Genomic DNA, 16,450 nt, shown 5'->3' with positions numbered 1-16,450 from the left:
TACTCCACCCATGGAGGTGTATATATAATACTTTTCTCTCAGGATAGTACTAAGGGCTTAAAAAAATTAAGATTATAAATGTACTTTGTATCTATTTAAGTCTCTTTGTTCCTTAATGTTTGGCTGGTTTGGGATAAACTCAAGATGATGCGGCGTACTCAGAACACAGTGTGAAATGGCAGCAAAACATCAGCAGTCCTAGTCAAGAAAGCCCCTCATGGCATTTAAAATATCAAAGGAAATTCTCAAATCTCATGCAATTGATGGGAAACAGCTCTGGCCCCAAGCAAAGCCTTGTTGTCTCTGTGAACAGCTTGATTTGCAAAGCTAACTGCCAGAGGTCTTTATGGCATGGAGCTGAGCCCCAGCTTTTTGGTCACGTATGCCTAGGGAGCTGCTGCTTCAAGTAAAGCTCCTGCATCCTGGCTGGAGAAGCCCAGAAGACCTGTAGATGGCAGCAGAAAGATAGAGACAACTTTTGGCTCCCATCTAGTGGTTGTTCAGATTTTTGCTGCCCAAATCATGTAGTCCTTCTTGAAAGCCAGTTACAACCAGCAGCTGAAAAATTGGCAAACCAAAAAATGAATCAACTAACTCCCCTTCCTTCCTTCCTTCCTTCCTTCCTTCCTTCCTTCCTTCCTTCCTTCCATCCTTTCATCATATGGAGGAAGCCTAGATCAAATATGATTTCAGAATAGATATGTAATGAGTATATCACTCTGGGATCAGTCTAATCCAGGGACCCATTTGGAACAATGGCTTAGAGCTGGTGGAAGCATTGTTCTACCTCAGGAGTGGTTCTGTGGCTATATGTACGCTGCTCAACTGTCTCAACAGCCTTCGCTATTAGCCATGATGGCTGGAATGTTGGGAGCTGTTGCCCAGTCACATCTGGATGGTCCTTAGTTCCCCACCTGTTTTACGTGCATCACTCATCTTCATCATCATGAGCCTACCACACAAGAAAAAAAAGAAATACATAACGTAGACGAAGCTCTGAGCATCCAGCTACTCAAGGGAGTAGCACTCTCTCTCTCCCTGTGGGAAATTAACCCTGGATCAAAATTTGTCTTTTTTTTTTTAACTTTTCTATAACATCTTCCATAGATCGCAGATGTTATAATTAGTCTTATAGTGCCATCTGCAGGCTTCCTGCCACTCTGTTTCTCAGCTTCAGTGCTGGAGGGATTTGTCAGCCCCGAGCAACCTGTCATGGCCTCCATCACTGTTCCTTTCCAGTCCTTTAATCCCACGCGCACCAATTTGTGATGCTCCAGACTCATCCCCCACAACCGCAGCGACATCAACAGACTTCCAGTTAAAGCTTCCACTCCAACCCCTGTGGAATGCCTTGCTGAAGGTCACTCTTTCTCAAGACTCTCCAGATATGATGTGCTGTGACTGTATATCCCAGAATTCCCAGCCAGTGTTCTTGGACTTGTCATCCCAGTACACATGGAAGGTATGTAAGTGGGTCAGGCAGGCCTCTAGCCATAACTTTCAGGACATAGTTGAGTTCTGCTGGAGGGAAGGTGTGATAGTCAACTGATAGAAACAGAGTTATGGGGATGGAGCTAGGAAATGTGGAAACTGCAATCCCAATATGGTGTAACGGAATGTGGGAATGACCTTGAGAGACAGGAGGAAGAGCCCCAGGCTAGGCAACAGTCAGATAAGAGGCAGCTGAGCCCACAGAAGGAATGGGAGTGTAGCAAACCTTTCAGAAGAGACCCTTCTTGGACTGTGAAGGCGACGGGGGGAGAGATATACTTTCAGACGTGCAAGATTTTGTTAATGTAGCCTTACAATAATAGAGCTAGTACTCTTGGGTATGCTTCTTTCCTGGACTACCTTGAAGGGCTGACAGTAGCTAAAGAGCACCAGATCGAGGAAGGTTGCTCTAAATTAGTGTTTTTCAAACTTGGCAACTTTAAGATGTGTGGACTTCAACTCCCAGAATTCCCCAGCCAGCGTGTTTGAAAAACACTGCTCTGAATGAAGACTTGTCCTCTTTTGGGCAGTCTGAGGTAAAGAAATTAGCCAAAGTGTTCTCACCATTCCCCTTTGGTCAAGAAATGGGCTTCCAGCGAGGTGGTTAAGGTAAAACCACTGTAGAAAGGCTTGGTCCAAATGGTACGTTTCCTTAATAAAATAAGAATAAAAACCAATGAGACGTCAAGAGCTAGAAAATTAATCCTTGGTAAACCAATGCAGATGTTCTGCCCTAAAATCTTTTGCTAAATTGTTTTGTTTCTTCCCACTCATGTTTGAAAGTGTAGCTTGGTGTTTTTATGTAATCTGGCCCACTTCCATGGTTGCACCTGAGCAAGTTCCTTCAACTTGCCCCATCTTTCTCACTGGGGAGAACTCTTCCACTTTCCCAAGTAATGTTTCCAAGAAATAAACAGAGAATAAACATTTCATGATAACCAAGAGAGGTTCTCATCTAACCCAAACATTTAATATCTATATGGGGAAAATCAGACGCATGCTGGCTGGGGAATTCTGGGAGTTGAAGTCCACGCATCTTAAAGTTGCCAAGTTTGAAAAACACTGTCCCAGGATATTTCATTCCATTCTGCTTTGTTTTCTAAAGTTTTTTTTTTTTTTGCCTCAACCATCAGTTAGTTTTCAGTGCCTTTTGAAATTTATTTATTTATTTGTTATTCAAATTTAGTTACTGCCCATCTCCCCCAAAAAAGGGACTCTGGGTGGTACTTTGCCCTCACTGTGTTATTTTCTGGTTCCCTCCCCTCATTTTTCCGCTCCTAAATGGGAATTATACTTCTGCAAACCTCAGGGTTTCCTGTAATTTATTTATACATTTAACTCTAATATATGCATGTTTGTGCATTCTTCCCTCTATCTATCTATCTGTCTGTCTGTCTGCTTGCTTGCTTAATTCATGCATATTTTCTGCATGGCAAAACTCTACTTCAAAATTAGAAAAAGCACAGATTTCAGTGCACAGATGCAGCCGAATTGCCTATTCATTTGCAAGACACAAAACTGGGTACATCTGAATGAAATTTAGGTTGGTCACTCTCAGCTGGGAGAATCCAGTTTCTTTAAGCTGTAGCTGGTACCCAGCTGAGATGCCAAGTGATCACAAATGGGCCTCTACCTGTGCCTTCAGCAACCACCCCCAATGTGCAAAAAGTCACAACTGTAGCTTTCATGGCTTGCAGTTCCACACGAATGCCTGATCATATCCGCAGGTCCAGCCACTGTTCAAGACATAAATGTAGGTTATGGTTGAACGTCTGGTTGCTTCCATTAAGTAGCCACTTCCTCTGTTGAGCTACAAGCCAGAAGTGACTAAGGAGCAATACAAGCCATTCCGAGCCACTCCGGGCCTCAACAAGTAGAGCTCAGACATTTGCATTATCACTGTGTAAAATCAGGAATAATCTGCAGAAAACAACTGAAGTGAAACAAGAAGCTAACCAGGATTCCAGATCCTGTTGGCTGTATCTGTTAGATCCACACATGCCACGCTGCTTCATTTTGATACCGGCTTTTCTCATTGCATACTTGTGATCCTCCTGAGTAAGAACAGGCATTACCCTATTCTATTTGCACGGTATGATCGCATCTGCACAAGGCAGCACAAGGTGGTGGCTGATAGATGTATTTCAGGTAATTAAGTCAACCCAACTCTTTTAAGCTTTATCTTATCCTGTACTTGCACCATGCAATCTGTATTCAAATAACCAATTGAGACAGTTTCCTCCCAGTAAGCCACAAGTCTGCTGATCCCAAAAGCAAAAAATCCCAGGATGATCTTTTCTTGCTTGGAACAGAAAAAGCAGGCTGCCAGCTTCCGTCTACATTTTATTATGCTATTTCCTGCTAAGATGCAAATGTTCAGCAAGCACTAATGGGAAGCTGCCCCACAGAAAAGGAAAGGGAAAGGGAAAGGGAAGCCATAATTTCTCCATGGACAGTGAGGATGGCATAATGGCAAATGTCCATAAGTAGGAATAAATTATTACGCACTCTGACAACCATGAGATTCTTTGTGAAAAACATACCAGTGTGTGAAACATAGATGGGGGAGAGCTTTGTTCACTTATATTTGTCTGCAAACTTACCTAAAGGTTGTATCTTTTAAGCAACGTATTTATGCAGTCTCAACCCGATATTTTCAGATGAGATTAAGGAAGATCCTGCCGCATCCTGGCAGGTTCACTGCTAATCAGGGCAAATCCCACCAAAGGGTTTGCGCAAGAGAAGGCAGCTTCCTGCATTCTGGCAAACAAACAGCCATTGCGTTTGGCCCTTGGATCTCCAATCCCATTGTGGGAACTCTCCCATGACTTGAGAGCAAAAAAGAAAGCAAGCATCGTGGGACCAGCCCTCCATAAAAGGCTTGTTGTAAATAAGACACATCTCATTCATTGGACCCCAGCCAGCCCATTACACAAACACAAACAGAGGATGATAATGTTAATTTCTTTATACTTGGCCCAATCATCACATGAGTAAAACCACTTTTCCTCTCCTACCCCCCACCGGTTAAATATTATTGCGTCCTTGTTGTTTGAAGAATAAATATAAATCTTTGGGCAACATTTGCAAGCCAAGAGAAGTCCTTCCTTCCTTCCTTCCTTCCTTCCTTCCTTCCTTCCTTCCTTCCTTCCTTCCTTCCTTCCTTCCTTCCTTCCTTCCTTCCTTCCGTCCTTCCTTCCCTGGGCAAAGAGCAGAAAGCAAGAGGAGCTTAAAGAAACGATTCGGTGTAACCAATTTCCATTTTCAAATAGGCCCACATTCAACATGTGGATAATGGGATCTCTGTGGTGGACATGTTCCATGCGAGGAGACAGGGTGTCTTCTGCAATTTACATTCCTTTGGAATTGCATACAAATGCCCTCGCTAAAGAAGCATCTAGCCAAGCCTTCCGTTTCCAGCAGCGACCAGCCAAATGCTGCAGAGCGGACAGGCGGGGGACCGCACGAGCCAAGTTGGATCAGCTGCTCAATTTACACTCGCAATAAAGTTCTCCTTTCTCTCAGTCCTTCCCAAACCAAACAAATCATCACTTGCCAGCATCCCACATGATTTGGGCTAACAAGGAAGCCTAGGAGGGAGGAGGGCAGCCTGCAGGGCCTCCAAACACCATGTGTGCCACAAGCAGAGTTTAAATATAGGTAGGCTTGGAGGATTTAAAGTCACAAGCATAGTCAGGGAAATCAGATCTTTGGGGAAACAGGACACAAACATGAAAAGAATACCCTGTTGTGGATGGGGCAGACAGTCCTTTCTGGTGGAGCTGTGCTTTTTCTAAAAGCACCTAAGGATTGTAGGGGAGTGGTAAGTTGATGAAGTCATCAGAGACAACCATCATCTTTCTTGCCCACTTCAGCTGGAAGGAGGGGAAAGGGGAAGCGAAGGGAAAAGGAAGGAAGGGAGGGAGGGAGGGAGGAAGAGGGGAAGGGAGATGGAGGGGGAGGTGAAATGGAGGAGGAGGGGGGAGGAAGGAAGTTTCTTTCAGCCAATCCTAAAACAACTGTCTTGGAGAAGCAAACAATATATTAGAGGTACAAGGATTTTGTTATATATTAAATTCACAGAGAGCTAAGGAAATTAATTTTCTTAATTCGTTTACCATATTAATGAATCTGGATATGCTTGTTGTGGTAACGAGAAGCAGATCTGCCTACAGCCTCCTTCAGAAGAAACTTTACAGTATTTACTTTGCTCCCCCCACCCCCAGTAGCTACAATGTTGATAGCTAAGTCTTTTGGTCAGTTTGTCATTATGAAATTTCTTAGGCATTTGCTCCTGCTCCTCCTCCGCACAGACCTCTTTTTCTGGAGGAAGGCAAGCCTTCTTGAATGCTAGAGAATCGGCTTCTTCTTGAATTACTTTGATCAATAAAAACCTCCTGTCAGACTTTTTTAAACCTCTCAATATAATAGGTCAGATTTCTCATAGGAAATTATACACACACACACACACACACATACATACAAACATACAAACAGTATATATATAATCTCATATATATATATATATAAAATTTCCACACACACACACTGTATATAAAATTTCCTATGAGAAATCTGACATATTGAGCGGATACACACACACACACACACACACACACACACAAGGAGGATCAGACTTTTCCGCCTGATTTAAAGGCTAGCTAAAAATGTGCAGGCAACAACACTCCTGGCCAGGGAGGAAATGAAGAAGCCAGGGTTATGCAGCACTTCAGGTTCAGTTCAAAGGAGATGCTTCAAAGTACTCAGGAGCCCAAACTCAGCCCAGCCTGCAGCCCAGATGCAGATCAGCACCACCTTCCCGCCCCCCACCCCGTGCGCTCCAGACACCTTTTGGGCATCAGATCCCAACCGCCTCACTTTCCTGTAGGAAACTTATTTTCTACTTGGTTGCGCTGGGTCGGTGACGGATTCTGGGGTTCCTTTAGAAACAGAAGTTCAGTGTATAACAGCGTAATGTACTGTAATTACATTGCCTGATATTTTCTTTTAAGTTCCGCTCAGGTGGAAAAGGGAGAAAAAAAGGGGGAACACAGAGTTTGTGGAAAGAAATAATCTTACTGGATTCTGGGGGGGGGGGTCTCCCTGGTCCTTTCGCCCCCCAAAATCACCCTCGAAGCATCCTTTGTAGCAAGGATGTGGGGGGAAATGGAGGGGGGGGATAAGTTATTGCTCTTTTTAGGCAACTAGAAGTCAGGAAACCTTTGTAATCTATGACAGATCTCCAGGAGATTGAACGAAGTACAGTAGATCGAGATCTGCTGTCTCCCTCACGCTGAAAGATATCTCTCCAGCATCGGATGTTGGCTTCTCCGTGTCTCCACATTGCCCCAAAGGACCGGCATGTTTTTTATTACGTCTTGCAGTATCAGATTCACATCCATCCTTCCATATGGAAAACATTTCAGCCATTTGATGTAGTTGCGATACCGATCTTCTCACTGGAAGTTGGGGCAAGGGCAGCCAACGCGCTCGCCTTGTGATGTCACGGGGGGGTGGGGGGGCTGAATACGAAAATAGTGTCCGTCTTCCTTTTGAACTGCACGTGTGGCTGCCAAGGGGAGAAATTCAGTAGCCCCGCGGTGGTTTTATCCAACCATTTCTTCTCTGCCTGTTCGGCCTCCCTTGAGTGGGTAGGGGGTAGAATGGGAGAGTGGTTACATGTAGGATGGTGCCCATGATTTTTGACTTAAGGACCAAATTTTTAACGATAAAGAGAATGCATGGATTTATTTATTCATTGTTGCCCATACACCCTATCTTTCCTGCAGGAGCAAAAAGCTGCATCTGTAATACTCCTTCCTTCAGTTTTCCCCCATACAACAACCCTGGGGGTAGGCTGGATTGAGAAAGATGGCTGGTCTAGTGTCACCCAATGAACTTCTGAACTTCCACAGTTGAGGTAGACTTTTGCATGGATCTTCCCCATCCAAACCCTTAGCCAGAACACCAGAATGGCCCTATGATTCTATTACTCAAGGTCGGTCGGGCTGCCTGGGCTTAAGCCGCTGTTCCGCAAGGATTCCCCTGTGAGGGAATTCCCCTCACCAGAAAATATATGGCCAAGTGCCAAATGTGACTCCTTGTTCTTTGGTCTGGGACACTTCCAGGGACACAGCGTTCACACCCTGCATTTGGCAATGGATACAGGTGTTGCAGACAACATGGGAAGCAAAAATGGAACTCAGCTGAAGTTAGGAAAGTCATTCAACAGATAATCCAGCTGTGTCTAACCATAGAGGCAGGGCCTCCCATTCTTGCAGCCTGTGAAGGGATGTAGTGTGGTGTCATGGTTAGAGTGTTGGGAGCAGACTTCAAAGACCTGAGTTCAAATCCACACCCACCTATTAAACTCTCAGACAGTGGCTGACCTGGAGACTATTGCTCAGCACATCCTCCCTCAACAATGGGGAAGGGACATGGCAATAAAGAACGGCACAGGAGGCCTGAACTGCTTGTAGGCAAAACAAGATAATCCACGTGTTATCCAGAAGGCAGGACAAGGACAGTACACTTACGTTTCAGTGGCACCGAAGAAGGTGGGCTGAGCATTGCCTAGTTGATGGCAGTTCATTTATTGCCCCCTCCTTTACTTTTTCAGGGCACAGGCAGAAGCTGGAAGAGCAAACGAAATTCCAAGATCGTTATGGGGACCTGGAAAGACTTCGGCACTCAATGAGAGTCGCTCCTTCGACTGCCAATTCTCGGGGGTCTCTGGGCGCCCCAGGGCACTTTGGAACGCAAGCTCAGAGCCAGATCCAAGGTAAGCAGCTCTGGGTCCTTACAAGGGTGTCTGTCCACAGGGCATGGTTGGAAGGGTCAAGAGGGCTGCCACGGCGCAATCAAAGCTCCGCCTGTTTTTTATTTGCATCACGACACACGTCAAAAAACAGGTGGGGTTTCAATCACACCGTCACAGCCATCTTGACTGAGCCGTATTAGATGGACTTAATAACCACCGCCTTAATAACCAACAGCACCCCTGTTGGCCAAACCGCAGCCGAACAAGCGCACTTTGGTTAACTGGCTTGAATCAGCTGGAGACGGTTTACCCTGTGTGCATCATTGGGTGGCATCTGTTCTCTCTGATGTAGTACAACATGTGCTGGATCGTGTGGCTTGAGGTACCATGGGTGATCATGAGTGCTCCCACGGCCTTCATTTTATCACAGTTAGCCCCTGTATTTGGTTCTAGCATGTCATTATTATTTCAGTGCCCTTTTACTCCGAGGGAGCTCCAAGTCACTAACACTCTACTGCAGTGTTTCTCAACCTTGGCAACTTTAAGATATGTGGACTTCAACTCCCAGAATTCCCCAGCCAGCACTGGCTAGGGAATTCTGGGAGTTGAAGTCCACATATCCTAAAGATGCTGAGGTTGAGAAATACCGCTCTAAAGTAGGTAGTCTTCATTTAGCTACCACAATTGGGACTGGCAACTCAGTCATTAACCGAAGCGGTCGCTAAATGAAACCATGACTGTGCTTACAATCTTACCTCAGCTTTCCTTTGCTTTACAGACCTGCAAAGGTCATAAATGTAAGGACTGGTCACAAAGTTACTTTTTCATCACCGTCGTAACTGCGAATAGTCGCTGTATGAGGCAGTCACTAAATGAGGATTACCTGTAAAAGATAAATGACTAAAGTCCAAAATTTGCAGAAGATAGAGGAAGGAGTTTAGGTTTTAAGTTTATGTTAAGTTTGAGAAGTTTATGTTAGCATGGATCCAAATATGCTCCTCTACCACGCATTTTCTCACCCTCCCTCTCTACCAGTTGTCCATCTGGGTAGCAAACATTGCCAGATGCAAGGACACATTGAAGCTGCAACAAACGAGAAGCCCAGCCAGATCCATTGTTGGATTTTTGTGGTGTCACTCATGGGATTAACAGAGTGGTGTCCTTTGACAGGATTTGTGTGGGGGGGTGGGGGGGACAGCAGTATCCAGGATCCTCTCAAAATGGCTTATCCCATTTTGAAGAAAGCGGTTCTGCCCTGAAAAAATGCTAGTAACATTTTATACAATGATCTGCAACAGGTTTCAAAAGCCATGGTTAAATCGATGTACACTTTCTTTAAACGATTAATTCAGTAGCGTTGGTCTGAGCCTGGGAAAGCCACACAACAATCTTGGTGGCTTTGCCTTTAAGCTAAACCTGTCTACTGCTTCATAGAAGAGTAAAAACAAAAACAAAAGGAGATCTTTTTTATGTGTTTTATCCTTCCTGGAGGAAAGATGAGAGTTAAACATGAGGGAGACAATGTAAAGAGAACGAATCTTTTAATGGCACCAGGAGTTTCTGCAGGGCATGGTCAAAAAAGTAAAGACGGTGGTGGCAACAATGATGAGATCAAAGCTCCACCTGTTTTTATGTGTGCCATGGCCACCATTTTGACTTTTTTTACCACATCCTGCAGAATGGCAGAACCCAGAATGGCAATTTAAAGATGAACAAAGTTGTTATTGCAAAAAGCTTTGTAGGCCCTGGTCCATTTCTTTAGATGCATGCTGAGGATCCTGATGCAGACTATGATCGACGAAAGCGCATGCAATCATCACTCTAAGATGCCACAAGGCTCTTGGTTGTTTTGGCTGCAAAAGAGGGGCAAGACTTCCTTTCTGGAAGCCGAATGAACAAAGAATGCATCTTATTGCATGAGGCTACCCTGCAGAAGGGGGAAGGGAAAAAGGAACTAAATAGTAGGACTGAGAAATGTTGGAAGTGGATTCCAAAAAGGTGGCTTAGAATATGCAAAGGTACGGATGTTTCACCTGTCTACAGCTCTTTAAAGCAGCTGCGTCTATTCCAGAGCTGCATGGTGGCTGCAGAGGGTACCCACATAACCCTCGGAAAAAACAAGTCTACAAATCAGTGCTACATTTGTGCCCCATATGTTCCAAAGCACTACTTCTGAATTATTCCTGAAGCATTGCACGAAATAGCATTGGGATCCAACCGCATTCATGCAGCCAAAATGGTGATACATATGCAGTGACGTAGTCACACAAACACCATGATTTTGTTCTTGCAACAGGAAATCTTATACAGTAGTCATGCCCATGTCATATTCCCCACCCCCCATGAATGCCTATTAAATAATCAAAGCTTCTTTGAGCTTGGAAAAACTCCCAGTTTAAGGGCACCATCAGCAAAACATCCACATAGTACGTTGATGCTTTTCTCCTAGGGCACAGGACTTGTTTAGATGGGGAAATTGGGACATTTTTCCTGGCCCTCCCACTGTTCTCCACTGATTCACTTATTCCAAAACTGATTCACTTTCTCTCAAACGCAAGGAGGTTTCTCTACGTGCAGCCTTAGCTTTAAAAGTTCCATGCTATAGATCTTAGAAATGGAAATCAGATGTGTGGGCTTTGTGCAGAATAAGGCATGTTGCAATATGTATAGGTTAAGAGTGGGGATGACTGCCCTCCCCAGCGCACTAACTAAAGGCCACTACAGTATGCAACTGGATTTGCAGAGTTCAGTCGTCTACCTGGACACATCTTGCACTGATCATATTATCCAATCTAAGTTCAATTTAAAGATAAAGAACCATTCATAAGGGACACTGGGATTCCTGAAACAGCCCATAAACTCCTAGCCCTGGGACGGAGTAGTGAATGGCATGCGTGTTACATCACTTGATCACCGGCTTCCCAACTGGCGAGAGATGGGTTGCATTTCTAGGTAAATCACAGCAGCGCTTCCCCATTTTTACCTTTGATGCATAGAATTATTCTCTTATTTTGTGGTGTTGCGTTCTCTCTCCTTTTGGCAGTGTGTAGGTGGTCATCCTATATTCCTTTCTGCCTGGATCCGGCTTTTGAGAAATTCTCTCTCCAACCTCTGGAAGGTTCTCCCCCACCCCATGCTCAAAATGACAAAAAGCATCTGCTTGATTGGGCAGCTGCAGAAGAGTTTTCCAAAGGAAACTGAGTACTGGGGAAGGGAAAGTGGCACTTCTCTGGGGGTCACATTTCCTCTGCCAGGGAATGGATGGAGCCAAGATCTCTCCTTGGCGTCATCTTTCCTCCCCTTGGGTACTTTCTGTCCAGTAGGCATCCCACTGCAGTACACAACATTTTGAAAGCGGTCTTAATGCTATCTAAGATGAGAAATAAGACCCTCCCCCCAACTTGTGAGTTGTGACCCTCAGCTTCTGGCACATCCCTGTTCATGTTCCAAAAGCTGGTGACTAGGACAGCAAAGAGATTCAATCAGCCAATGTTTTTAGGGAAACTCGTTGAATTCCCAGACTCAGTTGTGGACCAGAACCCAATTATCTTTCCATTCTATCGTTCTCCATATTTTGCAGTGATGCTCTTGACTCCAAGGACATTAACCAAAATCAGTGAAGAAGGACCAGGCAATTTAAACATGGATTTTAAAAAAAAATCAAGAGGAAAGGGGAACAGGACAGAATGGACTTCCAGTTGGACACTATTTGATCCATTCATCTCTAGTTGGTGAAGGCAGTCTGCCTTATATGGGTCTTGACCCTGGTTATTTCCATTACTAGAAGGCCTGATTGTTGTTTGTCTTTCAGTTGTGAAAGGTGAAAGGTCCCCTGTGCAAGCACCGAGTCACGTCTGACCCTTTGGGGGGACGCCGCTTTCGCGCCGCTTTCTTGGCAGACTATAGAGTGGGGTGGTTTGCCATTGCCTTCCCCAGTCAGCACCTTCCCCAGCAAGCTGGGTGCTCATTTTACCGACCTTGGAAGGATGGAAGGCTGAGTCGGCCTGAGCCGGCTACCCGAGAGAGAATCCGGCTTCCGCTGGGATCGCACTTGGGTTGTGGGGAGAGTTTCGATTGCAATACTGCCGCCTACCCCTCCGCACCACATGAGGCTGTTGTTTTTCAGTTACTCAGGTTTTTTTTTAAAAAGATCCAAAGCATTCTTTTTTTGGTGCTGCTTGATGAGGCCCTTTGGGTCAAAAACGGTTCAGTATCAATTAATTCATCCTGGTATAGCCTGGAGCACCCAAGATGGGAGGCATGTGATGTTTCGCTTAACAACTGCTTCACTTAGTGACTTAGCCGGCCCCAGTTAGGGTCATTAAGCGAGGACCACTTGTATTCTGAGAAACTAAGATGCAAGGACAGACTATTTAGTTTAAGAGACAATGAGAACAACCAGAGTCCAGCTGTTTTGTTTTGCTTGATAGATTTATATCCTACCTTTCCTCCAAGAGGTTGAATGGCATTCCTAGCACTTCCTCTTCTAATTTGTTTTTTCCCTACAGCTTTGTGAGGGTGGTTAAGCTGACTCACTCATGGTGAGCCTCTGCTAAGGATAGATTTGAACTTGGGCCTTTCCGATGCCAATCCAGCACCTTAACCCTCTGCTCTGCTGTTCCGTTGGTTGGACTAAAACATTCAGTTCCATTTTCCAACCTTCCCTCAATTTTCAGGTTTTTTCCTCCCCAAAATTGAATGGCATTCCACAGCCAACAACTAGCCTCATTCAGCTATTTTTGATTACCCCTATCTTACATTCTTTCACCCGCTAAAGCCATTGCGTGTTTCTGCAAATCCTGAGGTTCTCTCAAACCTGCCGATACTTCCCACTTCAGCATTGGTTGCACTGTTTAACTACATCAGGCATGATACTTGGAGGATTGGGCTCGCTAAAGGTATTCCTTAGCACGGGAAGTGCACACAAAAATAAACAGAAAGTCAGAACTAGCTTTAACACCCATACTTCGGTTCAACGGGTTTCCTTCCCTTGCCGTCCGCTAACAGAGTTGGGGTTGCAATCAAACCCTGAGAGACTGATGGCTTTAACTGCTGTGGTGTTCACTGGAAATCTCCACTGGGTAACTGAGGAATTTGCAAGTTGTTGTAAGAGTGCAGATTCCCTCCTATTTCCTTCTTCCCTCCAGCCATGACACCGAATCAAGTTCCACGGTGCCCCAGCTGGAGAGCCATTGCTGGTAAAGCAGATTTTAAAATGCAGTGTTGGCCTCTTGCAAACCACCTCAAAGCTGCCCCTTAGTCGCTGCGCATCCTTCTTTTCATAACATTCTCTCCTTGAAAGCATCTTCACTTTGAAAGGGTGACCTAGTGCAACCCCACTCCGAGCGTATAACCCAGAAGAGAGATCGGCCTTTCAAGTGTTCAACTGCAGACCAGTGAGCATATCTGGAATTTTGAATGCATGTTCTGAGTACTGTGGCTGTTGGGGTTTGTTCATTTGCAAAATGTTGTCATGGGGCCATGACTGCTCAGAAAATCAAAACAGGCCCCTTGATGCCCAGGGCACCAGATGGGAGCCTAGACTTCACATCTGCCCAACAGATTGAGCAGGCAGGTACACACATACTGTAGGTCACCTGACCACAGGTGCACAGGTCAAATCACCTAGGTCACTTTTCTTTCTACTTAAAATGCTAGTACTTCTTTCCAAAGGCTGGTCCCTGTAGGTATCTGGGCAGTGCAGATATGGTATGACCATATGAAGGCTCTGCAGATTACTTGGCTTGGCTTCTGATGGTAGGGATTCCTAAGTGCATGCCCCAGGCTGGTAGATTTGGATGTATCCTTGTATTTTGACCAAATGTCCATTGATATAAACTAAAGAGAGAATGACAGTCGCATTGGCATCCCCTGCTATCAGTTCAACAGTTGAACTGAATCATCAGTAACCCAATAAATAAGAGACAAATGGGTGCATTTATCTACAGTATTCTGGTAATAAAAGTGTATGCCCCCTTTGTGCAAATCTGCTTCCCCCTCCTCTCTTTTTCTCTCCCTCTCTTTTTTGAGTGATATGTGCATGGCCATCCTGATCACAACAGCTCTTGATGACTATATGCATTTACCTGGGGAGGGGGGTGGATAGGAGTTCTGAAGTAAGCAGGAATTATTTCAATTATTTCAAATGGGCAGCCAATGAGTCAAAGGCAATCAAATGCAATTTCAGTATATTAATTAAAAGTTATGGCCTTTTCAGATGTGTTGTTGTTGCTATTATTTTTATTTATAAAGTCCCTACAGTGTTCCAAATGCTGTATGGATATTAAAAGATTAAACTAATCCCTGCCCACAGGCTCACAACAGAGTAGATGCAAAACTAAAATTAAAAGAAGCAGAAAAAGGAAAGAGCTTGAAAGCATTACTGCTTTCCGTATGAGAACGAGGAAAGAATCTTATCCTATATAAAGTGTCACCCATAATTCTTAAAAACCTTTTGATTAAAAACAATCTTTCTTTACAAAACAAGCTGATTAATCAGGTGACGTCTTTTTAACTGACTGTGTTTCATCAACTGAAGGCTGCATCTCTGGGTGTGTCTGTGTGTGAGAGTTGCCCTGGAAGAAGATTATAGAACACAGAAAGTCAAGGGCTTCAGGAGCGAAGAACCAGAAGGAACAGAAGAAGGGGAAGTCAGCATAAATATTTACTCATGGGTGTTAAATCTCTCTCCTGTTTATCCTGTCAGTCAATGTAACTTAGTCCAGAAAAGCAGACCGCTATTTTAGGAATGTATGAATGGCTGGCTCTGATCTGCCTCGTTGTCTCATAGATGAATATTTGGGGTCTTGCACAAATATTTCCATCTGAGAAAGAAATGATGGGAGCATAGAAGGAGCGCAGGTAATTTCCCTCTGGGAACTAAAGCGGGCTGCTGGAATATGGCCTTTGTTCCTTAACGCCAGTGCAGTTGCTTCTGAATGCTTGCGTGTGCAGTACAGTTGTGTGTCTTGGCTGTTGGTCTACGGCTGCAAAACAGGGAGGTCCCTGGCTGTAACAGTATGTGGGAAAGACCTTGGGAGACGGGTGAAGAAATGCTGCCTAGGGAACAGTCAGATAAGAGACAGCATAGCCTGCAGCTGGATAGTGGGTGGAGCAAGATGCTCAGAAGGGACCGTCCCTGGTTTCTTGGGCTGTAAAGGAGACGGCAGGAGAATTAAGTACTTTCAGACTTGCAAGATTCTGTTAATGTGGCTTTACTAAATTCTCCTTTTAAATTCTCCTTTACTTTACTTTATTTAAATTCTACTTTACTTTACTTTATTGTAAAGTAGAATTAGCTTATCTGGTCATGTTTCCTGTCTGGTCTACCTGGTAAGGCTGACTCTGGCTCAAATAGCCCCTCCACTGTGATATTTGAAGGTGGCCAGTTATGCATTGCCCAAATGCATATATTTGAATACAGTAAAACTCCAATAGTAAAGCACATTAAAGGCCTTAGGGTATGATAACAAATCATAGAAAGTGCACTGAGAGCATTCACAATTTAACAATCCCCAGAATTATTTTGGAAGCACCATCATGGGCTCTCAGGGATTGGCAGAGCATCTCCAGGCTTGCTGGGAAGTAACCTCACCTATTTATCTTTTGGTACACAAGAGTTTTGAACCTGGCTGCATCCACCATGACAGCCATTTTGTGAATGGGAAGGCCCTTCCCCCATCCCCACCCCAGTAGTCACCCAAAACTGGTGCCAATTTCCAGACATCCTCACCAGCCCAAAACTTGGTCAACACAAGATCTAGATCTTCTCCAAAGGAAAAAGACTATTAGCCTGGAGGGCAGCGGGACTTCCTAGGAAGGCCATCTGCTGGGAGACGAGTGGGCTTCCTCGTGCAGTCGGTCCGCCACTGTGAGAACCGACTGATGGACTAGATGGGCCCGGATCCGATCCAGCAGGGTGCTGCTTATGTTCTTATGAAATAAAATAATGGCAACCCTTTATTAAAAAAGGACTAAGCAGTTTGAAGAGCAGTGCAGTGCAGAATTCCTGTTTGGTGCTGCTGAGAGAATGGATAGCCCCAAGAGCATTGGCGTTACGCTAGCCAGGGCAGTGACCTCTGGTTGAACACGCATTCCTCGCTTCCCAGCTCCCTGATCTGAAGTGCTGCCATTTCCGTTGATAGATTGGGTCAAAAATGTAGGGTGTGCGGGTGCCATACTTGCTCTCACAATGGTTAA

At 44.8% G+C, this 16,450-nt stretch overlaps 1 protein-coding gene across 1 annotated transcript in view; it reads left to right on the top strand.

Moving 5' to 3' along the window:
- The window catches only part of RUNX3 (RUNX family transcription factor 3), a 74,656-nt gene that overhangs the window by 45,773 nt on the left and 12,433 nt on the right, over nucleotides 1-16,450 (top strand). The window contains exon 4 of the mRNA XM_063312226.1: nucleotides 8,111-8,272. Within this exon, the coding sequence (XP_063168296.1) occupies nucleotides 8,111-8,272 (162 nt within the window). The remainder of the gene's footprint in view (nucleotides 1-8,110; nucleotides 8,273-16,450) is intronic.

Source organism: Candoia aspera, chromosome 10, assembly GCF_035149785.1.
Source record: "Candoia aspera isolate rCanAsp1 chromosome 10, rCanAsp1.hap2, whole genome shotgun sequence".
Classification (NCBI taxonomy): Eukaryota; Metazoa; Chordata; class Lepidosauria; order Squamata; family Boidae; genus Candoia; species Candoia aspera.
This window is presented reverse-complemented; position numbering and strand designations above follow the sequence as displayed.